Here is a 12,169-nt window from a genome sequence, read left to right as displayed (position 1 = left end):
GAAACTGGAACACCTGCCTAATATCTTGTAGGCCCCCACAAGCATGCAGAAGTGCCACAACATGACATGGCATGGACCGACTAATGTATGAAGTAGTGCTGGAGGGGACTGACATGATGAATCCTGCAGGGCTGTCCATAAATCCATAAGAGTACAAGGGGGTGGAGATCTCTTCTGGACAGCATGTTGCAAGGCATCCCAGATGTGCTCAATAATGTTCATGTCTGGGGAGTTTGGTGGCCAACAGAAGTGTTTAAACTGGAAAGAGTGCTCCTGGAGCCACTCCGTAGCAATTTTGGACATGTGGTGTGTCATATTGTCATGCTGGAATTGCCCAAGTCCGGTGGAATGCACAATGGACGTGAATGAATGCAGGTGATCACACAGGATGCTTACGTACGCGTCTCTTGTCACAGTCTTATCTAGACGTATCAGGGACCCCATATCACTCCAACTACACACACCCCACACCATTTTAGAGCCTCCACCAGCCTGAACAGTCCCCTGCAGACATGCAGAGTCCATGGATTCATGAGGTTGTTTCCACACCTGTAAACGTCCATCTGGTTGATACAATTTGAAATGACACTCGTCCGACCAGGCAACATGTTTCCAGTCATCAACATTCCAATGTTGGTGTTGACGGGCCCAGGTGAGGTGTAAAGCTTCATGTCATGCAGTCATCAAGCGTACACGGGGGGCCTTTTGCTCCGAAAGCCCATATCAATGACGTTTCGTTGAATGGTTCGCACACTGATGCTTGTTGATGGCCCAGTATTGAAATCTGCAGCAATTTGCAGAAGGGATGCACTTCTGTCATGTTGAACGATTCTATTCAGTCATCATTGAGGAACCAGAGACCACAATATGGTCCAGGTAGTTAATGCACCCCAGCACAGATGCCACGAGTTGCTCCAAAAATCATTGGAAAATAGCACGGGTGCTAGCTACACCGAATGACAGGTGCCGGCATTGGTATACCTTGAAGCGGGTATTCACTACGAGGATACATTTGGAGCCCTCATCCAGAGGCACTCGCAAGTAGGCTTCAGATAAATCTGTTTTGAAAAAATATTGGCCCTTAGAAAGCTGAGCTAAGAATTCAACCTGACGGGGTAAGGGGTAGGTATCAATAAGGGACTGTGAACTTATAGGCTTTTTAAAATTGTCACAGAGCCAAAGGTTGCTGTTAGGTTTTGTGACAATTACCAATAATTAGACCGTTAACTAGAGGAGACAGGGACAACACCACCAAAGGGCATAAGTCAATCAAGTTCTGCTTTGACTTGTTCCTGTTAAGAATTGTTATTGAGCAGGCATGAAAAAATGAGTGTGTGCCATCAATATCATTGCTGTGAGCCTTGAAATTGGTAGAACACACTAACCTGTCTGAAAATAGTGAGGAAAATTCCAATCAGAGCGTGTCCAATTGTTGGTCCGGAAATTGGTCTGATACCACATGCACAAGAAATTTTGAAGGCATCATCTACAATTAGAGAGGCCAAAGGCTGAACAACTGTTTTATACACTACAGGAATAGAAAACTGCCCCAATATGGGTATTCATTCTTTGTTGTTAATCACCATGCAATGAGAGACAGAGGACAACACAAGTGATCCAAGATCCACATAGGTTTGAGAATTTAACAAAGTCACAGCCACAACCATGTCTAATTACATTTTTAACATCTTGTCCCTAACACGTACTTCGATATAAAGTTTGTTTGGAGCTACCATCACTTGAGAAACAATGTTCACATCCATGATTATGCCTGATGAACGAGATTGAGAGTGCACACAGATGCAATATGTCCCTTTTTTTTACAATGGTTGCACATCACCCAATGTTTTGGGGATGCGGTCCGTCCATGTTGAATAAAGCAATAAGGGCATGGTGGGGGAGGATGACTCGGCTACTGTCATGACACTGACTGCTGTCACTGTTTAGCACAACGCTGCTCCATGCAACATGGAGACAACAACTGCATGGCTGCGGTGTCATCTTTCCTCTATGAGCTAACCGACAAGTGGCTGAGAAGCAACAGCAGCTACTTCACACCAAGCTTCAATCTGATTTCCTGCTTCCCTAGATACTTTAAAAGACTGGCCAATGCTGTCAGTGTTCAAAATCTCCGTGAGAGCAAGGTTTTCACATTGTAAAGTGCATTCACGAACTTCGCTATCGGAGTCCAAGCATATTATAGCACCACGAACCACTGAATCAGCATATGAGTCCCACTGAGCTTCAGTAACAAACTGGCAACAATGGCTAAGCCTGTGAAATTCCATTGCCTAAGCTCTGTAAGACTGTTATGGCCACTTTTGACAATGGGCAATGCAAGCAGCAACAACAGAAGTACATTTGCAATGATAATTAGAGAACAACTGGCACATTTCAACAAAAGAGAGACTGGCAGGTTCCTGCAAGGGAGCTAGCTCACACAAAAGGGGATAAACACGAGGAGAAATCCAAGACAGAAAGAAAAAGACTTACAAATGCTGGGTTCAGCGACACCAAAAGCCTGGAAATGAACACATTTTTTGAATGCTTCCCAGTATTTCCCATTGTCATCATATAGGAAAAACAGTAGAGGTTGCATCGACGGCGGTGAACTCTGGCACGTCAATGGAGCTGCCAAATTGTTTAGTGCCAGGGAGAAAGCCTGATAGTGGTTGGTGAGAGCTTGCTGCTGTTCAACTGAGACATGCTGAATAAATAGCACACTATTTGCCAAAAAATATTGTAACATTGCACAAATACAATATCAGAATTCCCACCAGCCAACTTTTAATTTGCTTCCAATATAGACACACTGAATGACATACTAATAAGTACAAGCACACAAAATCAAGGGTTATATTTAGACATAGTCTAACAGTGAAGTGTTCAATAGTCGCAACACCACTAGAGTGCCCACGCGCCCAGCGCACTGTCTTATATATGGCTGTTTGCACATTGCGCAATGTTTCCTGCACCGTCTCTGCCAATGTCAGGTGGCCTCTAGGTGCATTGTTTACTTATGCACAGTCACTGTTTAATGTTACAACAACAATCTTGCTACATAGCAGTTTATTCGTGAACCTATCTAGCACCAATTAATGGGATCATCAAATATAATCATAGGAAATCCTGAAATGGCAAGAGAAAACCTCAGTGTGTAAAATTATAGTATTAATAAGAAATTAAATCTGCATGAGCACTGTATCAGGAGTCAAAAAGAAACTCCCCAAACCAAAGCAATATGTGGTATGAAGATTGGTTAGAAATCACAGCCATGAATCACAGTGGTAAACAAATAGTGATCAATATAATATATATTCTGAAGCAAGTTAGACCATGCAGTAGATTGACTTGAGAATGAAACTTATTGAAAGCACAGAGTAGCAGCACTGACTGTAGAAAGGGACTGTAATAAAGTAAATGCTGAACAGGGCCAATTAAAATAATGGAACAGAATAAAATACTCTTAAAAATTAAAAATAGACTAACTAGTAGTGATGTGGAAAGTAACCATTTCATTGAACTGCCAAGTATTAAGATGGATTGAAATGTCAATCTAAATGAATAGGTGGAAGGAGGAGGGGGGGGGGGGCAGGGAAGGTGAGAGGTGTAAAGATAGGAGATGACGAACATAGGGTGGGAAAGTGGGGAGGAAAAAGTTAAATGACACAAAGGCTTAAAAAATATTGGGAAAACCAAACACAAAACTACAGTGGTAGGAGACAAAGGCTGAAAAAATGAGGAGCAGACCCAACAGTCACAAAGAAAACAGAAAAATCTACATAAATTTTGACAAAGCTCATATCATGGTGTCATAGAAAATTTGGTTTTTAGTGACCAATCACTTGAGAAATTTGGCTATCTCAAACTCCTACCAAATAATTAATTTTTTCCCTTTGGGTACCACACGTAGGTCCAGTATATGTATGAAGGTATTGGGCAGAAGTGAGTCTATAGACTCCTGAGTTGGAAAAAAGTCTTTCACTGGTGGTTCATTGTGCATGAACTGGAACTGGATTCAATTACAGACAGAATAGATTTCAACACCACTGCCTTTGAGGTTTAAGGTTGCAAGAATGTAATCTATTAGCATCAGACACAAAAATAATGGAGTTTGGACAAAGCAACAAACTGACATGTGACATACTGCAATGATGTTTGTGGTCTCATGAGTGCTTTGAAATTCAAATAGGAGACACAGAAGTGGAGACTTTTCATAGAGGGTTCCAAATTCAGTCTCAAGTGAGTTCTCCTCCACAACGGAAACACAATACATTCTGTTACAGCTGTGTACGCTACTATGGTAAAGTTTCTTATGACGTTTTGGAAAATATGTTGCAATTTATTAAGTACGAAGAACATAAGTGGAAAATGTGTGATGAGTTGAAAACAGTTACCATGATAATGAGTGTGCACCAAGGCTACATGAAATGCAGGTATTTTCAGTGTGGGTGGGATAGTCATGAACAGTAATCCCCACTACAAATTCACTAGCTCTAAGATGTTCAGCAAAAGAAGAGTTATTCTTTACAATGCCCATTTTAGTGAGAAGGTGTTCTTGAAACCGTATTTTAATCTCGTGACCCGTTTGTCCAGTATATGTATGAGGGTACTGGGCAGAAGAGATGTAGTGATGTTCCTGGTGAACATTTTGAAAGATTCCATCAAGAAATAACGTTCTTGGAAGAGCATTGTGAAGGGAAATGGATGCCTGCAATGCTAAACAACTAGTGCTGGAAGATTATTTGAGATTGCAAAATTGTTCACATGAGAATAAAATGAGCTTTCTCTGAGAAAATATGATTTTGTATATATTTTTTTGGATTTCAAATATGTAATTTCACACAGCTAATAATCTGCAAAAGCCATGAATCAATCTAGAAAAAAGGGTTTATGTACCTTTCAAAAACGTTTCCTTGTCTTTCTTCATCAAAAATAAAGGAAGGCATGTTTGTAGACGCCCAAATTATAGAACTAAAAAAAAAAAACCTCACATTCTGAAGAATGCTTTGGACCACGAGAAAAAAGCATGGTCATGTTTCACAAATGTAACACAAAACTTTCAGGGAAGAAAAAGAGCTATCAACTATGAAGAACTCGTTCAAGAAACAATAAATGTGTGTAGGGGATTTTGGATGCAACATGTTTTTAAAAGTGCATTTTCTAGATTGACACCAAGACTATCTTCCTGAGAGATGGAGTGATGTTCCTGGTGAACATTTTGAAAGGTTCCATCAAGAAATAACGTTCTTGGAAAAGCACTGTGAAAGGAAATGGATGCCTGCAATGCTAACCGACTAGTGCTGGAACATTATTTGAGAGTGCAAAATTGTTCACATGAGAATAAAATGAGCTGTCTCTGAGAAAATACAATTATATGTACAGGGTGAGTCGCTTAAGATGTAACACCCCCATTATTCTGTTGGTACATGCACAATAATCACAATGTTTATACTGACTGAGATAATGAGGCAAGTACATGCTTTTCAATTAGGACACTATACTTTTTTTACCATCATTCGAACGTTCTGGAAAAGACGCGTATAGTGCTGTAACGGATGTTGCTATTGGGATTCAAACTTCGCTTAAAAGACGCTGGGAAATATTGTACGATTTAAGGTCGAGGCGGTCGGAAGCGGCTGCAGACTGTAAACACGCCTCGCACAACTCGCAGGCCGAGTTGTCGTGCTCTATGCAGCATGCACAGCCTACACTACGTAGGTAAATCCTCATCCATCCTCTTTTAAGCAAAGTTTGAATCACAATAGCAACATGCGTTACATCACTATACGCGTCTTTTCCAGAGCATTCGAATGATGGTAAAAAAAAAGTACAATGTCCCATTTACAAAACATGCACTTGCCTGATTATCTCGGTCAATATAAATGTCGTGATTATTGTGCACATACCAATGTATGTGCCCCATAGTCCGCTATGATTCGCCGAAAACCGCATGCCGATATGTGCAATCGCCCCTGCAATAGAGGGAGTGTTACGTCTTACGCGACTCACCCTGTATATATATATTTTTTGCTTTCAAATATGTAATTTCACACAGCAAATGATAATGTATAAGTCTGCATATGTTTTTGTTTATACACTGCAGGAATGGTTTCAACATCATTATGTAAGTGGATAGAATGGTGATACTTGTTTGTTTTGTCTATATAAATACACATACTAGGGGGGGGGGGGGGGGGGGGAATTGCCTATAACTGGAAAATTGTGTGGCATAGGAAAATAAATTATTGACTTGAATTTAGGAGGTATGTTTCTTTGAGAGTCACAAATGAAACCCCCAGAATTTTTTTAAAATGTATTATTTACTAGAAAAATAATGCACACAATACAAACCACAGATGGTTGGCGAACAAGATGGAATGAGGAGATTTACAAAAATCTAGCTAAAATGTGACAAGTAATAGGCAAAGTAAACGGTTATTTTTCCTTTGGATACTTGTATTAAATGAGTGAGAACAGGCTCACAAAACAGACATTCCAGTACATCAGGAAAATGAAATGGACAGTAGTGTGGATTACAGGAACAAGAAAGAACTAGACAGAAACAACATCAAAGAATCAGAAGTAAAAAAAAATAATAATAATAAATAAATAAAAAAAATAAATAAATAAATAAAAAAAAATTACAAGCCTTTCAAGGAAGGCGAAATAAGAAATTGGAGCGGTCCAGAATAAAGAAAAAGATAAATTGGTGAGAAAATGACTGAGTACTGGAAAGATGGGAAACAAAGAAGGAGAAGGAATTGAAGTTGTTACATATTTTAATTAGTCAATTCAAAGAAAATAAACTGATTGAAAAATATGCAGGACTTTCCAGGCAGACTGTGCCACCTTTAAGAAAGTGTTACCTAGAACTCCGGTTGCTGTATCATCTAAAGTACCACCATGACCTACTTTGAATGGGTCTGGCAAATATCTTTCATGAACACCTGAAAAAAAAAATGCATTTTATAGTCACCATCATTAACAAATAAAGTGTTTATTTAGAAGTTACCTAGAAAGTTTGTTTATTACATTCCCAAAAGACATGGACTTGCATTGCAAAAAGGTAGTGCATATGCATGATGTGCCTCTCTTTCGCAACAGGAGACACTTAATAACTGTTAACACACAGTTACAACTGCTAAAACTGCAGCTCTTGATTCTTTCTTCCACCATATCACAAGTGAAGTATGTAACAAAGCTTCTTAAGTGCAGATTGTAGCATGAATAAAAATTTATGTTCAGCTATGTTAAGACCTACTCGAAAATCAGTTGATGCATTATTAACACACACACGGTTTTCCAAAAGTCGTCACAATGTCTCTGATGAAGAATACAATAGTGTGTCCATTCTCTTAAATGAGGACCTCGCATGAGCAGATGCGATAGCACACCCTAGACAATGATTACAGAACTTGGCAGCCATACTGCTGTGCTGTGGTATTAACAGCGGCATGGGATGGTAATTCCTTAGTGTGGCTGCTGCTAGACTTGGGGTGCGAGACAACACAGAATGTTCCAGAGAGTCCATAACCTGTTCTCACATAGCAGGTGCAGATGTGATGGGAGTTACAATGGGCTTGGGGTACAATATGGTCTTCCACATTGTAAATGATTTAGTGTCTCATTAATCATCCAAATTATGAAGGTAATTGTGTGCAAAAATCAAGTTATCACAAACTGTTTTACTATGCTGGCTTAAAAGACAATACTGTAGTCAGTGTTTATTCAGATTAATAATATTCTCCAGCCTGTAATAGCTTTTCTTTTTTCTTTTTTTTTAATTCATTATTTGTCCTGTGGATCAAATCAGTACATAGCTTGGACAATTGATACAGGATAAGTCAATACAAAATACATATTATTAAATGATACAAGACAATACAAAAATACAGATCACAACATGAATATCATACAGCATTTTCACAAAATTTTACTAAAGACCCTGTACAAACAGCAGATAGGAACATTATAATATTGATAGTGTTATTTTTATCTATATAGCACAGGTTCTAATAGCTACAACTTCATACAGTTTATCATTTTATTTTCTTATGTGCTGCACAAATGGGAAAGATGACTTAAAATACTCAACTACTAACATTTTTAATTCATAGCTGATAGCACATGTGCATGACAATAGGTTGGGTGGTTACTGTGTTTGTTTTATTTAAGGACAGGTCAGATTCTAAATATTACTGGATGGTGTAAAAACAGTGTTTTATTAAGAGAGATTACACATTCATTTTAAATTTACTTACCCTCCTAAATTTTTTTCTGCTGGAAAGTGATTATATAATTTTATTCTCATACATTTAACACCATTATTGTAAAGGTTTCATTAGTGGGGAGTTATTATTAAAGAGGCTTTTGGTCTCATGTCAGGATGGTGGCAATCCATATATCTGTGAAGTTTGTTAATGTTTTTCATAGTGAAATGTAATGTTTCTACCGACCGAGGTGGCACAGTGGTCAGTACAGTGGACTCTCATTCAGGATGACGATGGTTCAGACCCGCTTCCAGCCATCCAGGCAAATACCAGGATGGTTCCTTTGAAAGGGCACAGCCAGTTTCTTTCCCCAATCCTTGACACAATCCAAGCTTGTGCTCCGTCTCTAATGACCTCAATGTCGGCAGGATGTAGAAACCCAATCTTCCTTCTTTTCTTGTAATTTTTTTTAAAAATATGTAGCGGAATGGAAGGGGAAATATATTCAGCTTCTTAAAAGATAGTTTACTTGTTTCTCTTTGCTGTTTGAAAAAAAAAATTGTTCTGACCACTTTCAAGTTTTAATAACTTAACTGATTCAAACTTTGACCCCAAAAAATAATTCCAAAGTTAAGTATCAAATGGGAAAGAGTATAATACACTGATATCAGTGTACTCATTTTTAAAACATTCCTTAATTAAGAGTGTCAGTTACGGAAACCCCCAAGAATTTAGTTTCACTGCCAAATTCAATGCTGTCATTGCCCACTGATACAGTTGGCACCAGTGGATGTCTATTTTGGGCAGTCCGACCGTCTCGTTTACTTAAGATGCAGCCTGCTTTTGTTAACCCATGGGTTTAAATTGACATGTGGTTCCATGTACAGCAGACCGGGGAATTTATTCTGTAGCAGATATTAGAACATTGGTTTCATCGGCGAACAGAAGAGTTATTGTGTCTGATAGGCTATGTGGAATATCATTTATGTAAATTAAAAACACAAAGGGGCCCAATACTATGCCTGGGGAACACCTTGCTTTATGGTGTGTGGAAGAATGTGCTGCACTAGCTGATCCTGAGTGGTTGATTTTATTTAATTCAACATACTGCTGTAGTTTGTAAACCAATAATAGGTGGTTCCTCTTATTCCATAAGAACACATCTTTTGCAACAGTATGCTATGATTAACCATGTCGAAAGCCTTCGTGACGTCTAGAAATATATCTATGGCCGGCAGTCTTCTGTTGATGAGCTCCAGAGTAAGACCTAACAGTTCATGTTTTACATCAGCAGTAGTTTTCTTTGGGGACCGATGACCAAGCAGTCTGGTCCCCTTCCCCTTCCCCCCCCCCCCCCCCCCCCCCCCCCCACCTTTTTTTTAAACCAACCAACTAACCAAACTGAGCAGGTGACAAGATTTTTGTTTTGCTTAGAAGCAAATTAAGTCAGATGGCCATCATATATTCAAATACTTCATCAAATATTGAGAGCACTGCAGTAGGTCAGTAGTTGATATGATCTTCTTTCCTTCCCTTTTTATGAACAGGTATGATTTTTTGCAATTTTGAGCTTACTAAGAAATATACCATTCAGGAATGAGGAGTTTACTACGTAAACCAATGGTTCATTGATAATGTTACACCAATTATGCAGGAGAAAGTACAGGATTTGTTCTTGGCCAGCAAATGAACTTTTTTTTCTTTATTTTGCTATGAATTACTTTTTCTATCCCAGTTTCTCATGCTGGCATTACGAATAGTCAGTCGGGGGCGTAAATTTGGTTCTGATTTTAGGAGATGATTATTTCTGAGGTGCAGGTTTTCAACTGTTTTTGTGAATTGATTGTTTGATGTGGTTACCATTTCATAGCTTTTTGGCTGCACTAACTGCATTTCTACATATCTTTTTATATGAAATAAAGTGTTTCTTAAATTCTTCACTATCACATTGTTCCGTTTTGCTAATAGAGGGATGTTCTCTTTTCCTCTGAGTTGATCTTATTCCTGAGGTGATACGGTTTGAGGGTTTTTGTGTCCCTGTTTATATTTTTTTGTTTGTAACGGTATGTGACAGGTAAGTAGAAAAATGTTTTCTTTTTGCATATACGAGAGGAAACTGTGCATATTATTTTTATTGAACTTTCTCCTCCATACAACTTTTTAGGTTGAGGCTCGTTCAGTGGAAACTTAACCTGAATTATTAATGCATTATGTTCTGAGAATCCTAAATGTAAAGAGAATACTGTGCAACTGATGTTATTGGCTACTTAGTCCAGACAGCTAATACTATAGTTTGGTTACTCTAGTTGGAGATTCAACCATCAGTCAAGGCTGTAGCTATGCGTAAAATATTCGAAGCTTAAATGTCTGACAGAAAATTTATGTTAAGATTGCCACATATTAAAACACTAACATTTTCTTCTACTTAATTTTTCAGTTAGCAATGCCAGATTTTTGGCTGGCTCTGAGCACTATGGGACTTAACAGCTATGGTCATCAGTCCCCTAGAACTTAGAACTACTTAAACCTAACTAACCTAAGGACATCACACAACACCCAGTCATCACGAGGCAGAGAAAATCCCTGACCCCGCCTGGAATCGAACCCGGGCATGGGAAGCGAGAACGCTACCGCACGACCACGAGCTGCGGACCTAGATTTTTGTAAAGGATGCAAGCTGCTGTTATATAAAACATTCAAGTCTGTAAGCTCTACACCTGACAGTTCTATTTGTGTTTGCCTCTTTCTCAGATCTACATTATTTTCATTTCTGTTATATTTTGATATGCATAAGCTATCTACATAAGCAACACTGTATTGAGCTGTTTATTCAGATTCGTAATTTTCTCGTCTATAATAAGTTTTTGTTTGTTTGTTTCTTTCAATATTGTTGGACTGGATGTTTTTACCACAAATTTTCGGATGCTCCAATGAGTAGTTAGGCTTACATACTGTATCTACAGACGTGTAATCCCATTAGTCAGGCATACATACGGCATACACGACCTTAACCTTATCTGCAAATGACACTATCTACTTCGAAATGGACATCGTGAATATGAACGATGGAAATTTAAAGAACCTGACTGTCGTTTAGTGCAACAATTCGTTGTACTGTCACACAAGTAAAGAGGGTCCTACAGAGAAATGCGATTGTTGACTTATGCGAACTAGATGCGTACACAAAATACAAGATTAGGTTACGTACCTCTACGTATGGTCTCCTTTAGCTGTTCAACAACTTCTGCTGAAGTGAAATATTTTATTTTATTAACTGCAAATATCCCCCTATTCAAAATCTTGTACAAGTCATACATGTTTAGCTATTGCCGACGTTTCACACGAAAACTAAACCCTTGGACACACAGGCGAAGCACTGCAACATCGATGTAGTTGGAGATTTCAGTTTAATACAACAAATGAAGTTTCACTACATTTATAGAAGCATATCTACTTTTAGTACCAACACACCGGTGACTGCATCAACTTGTGATTGAGACAATGTTGTACATAATATTTGACGATGAAGCATCTCAGAGAAATAGTGAATGCCTTTCGTTGTCTCTCTCTGTGACTATTAAATCTGTTTGGGCATGTTATTTGTACGGACCAGCAGCGTTAAACTACTGTCTACTTCACATCTTCCTTACGCTATATACACAGCTCTCCGTTTAATCTACCCGGCAAACCGGCAAAGCAGTGTCCTCAGTCCTGGCCGCACGGTACAGCGGAAGGTACATTTTTGACGTTGACAACGCCATCTCTTAGAGATTGAAAGCAATAGAAAAAAACGTTGCCGAAAACCTTATTATTCATTAATTTCAACTAGAGTAAGAACTCTACTTAAACTAATTGATGCTAAACGAAACTGTTGTGAAATACCATGCGAGTAAACTCCATAACCATTCCATAACATAAAATACATATACAAACATACGTTATTCTCAACCCATGTT

At 38.6% G+C, this 12,169-nt stretch overlaps 1 protein-coding gene across 7 annotated transcripts in view; it reads right to left on the bottom strand.

Annotated features, from left to right (window-relative positions):
• Positions 1–11,940, bottom strand: part of LOC124789479 (probable tRNA pseudouridine synthase 1) — a 116,412-nt gene extending 104,472 nt beyond the window's left edge. For 3 of the 7 annotated variants that reach the window (XR_007016124.1, XM_047256856.1, XM_047256851.1), the window contains exons 1-3: positions 11,685–11,940; positions 11,422–11,589; positions 6,870–6,950 (exon numbers count right to left, since the gene is read on the bottom strand). Coding sequence is in view for 6 of the 7 variants with exons in the window: in XM_047256856.1 (XP_047112812.1) it covers positions 6,870–6,950; positions 11,422–11,530 (190 nt within the window). In the remaining variant the exon portion in view is untranslated. Of the gene's footprint in view, positions 1–6,869; positions 6,951–11,421 lie in introns of all 7 variants that reach the window. The other 4 variants (XM_047256855.1, XM_047256854.1, XM_047256852.1 and 1 more) reach the window with 4 other exon arrangements.
• Between the last annotated feature and the right edge of the window lie 229 nt (positions 11,941–12,169).

The sequence above is a fragment of the Schistocerca piceifrons genome, chromosome 3 (genome assembly GCF_021461385.2).
Source record: "Schistocerca piceifrons isolate TAMUIC-IGC-003096 chromosome 3, iqSchPice1.1, whole genome shotgun sequence".
NCBI classification, from domain to species: domain Eukaryota; kingdom Metazoa; phylum Arthropoda; class Insecta; order Orthoptera; family Acrididae; genus Schistocerca; species Schistocerca piceifrons.
The sequence above is the reverse complement of the archived record's forward strand: the minus strand, read 5'-3'. Positions and strand labels throughout refer to the sequence as shown.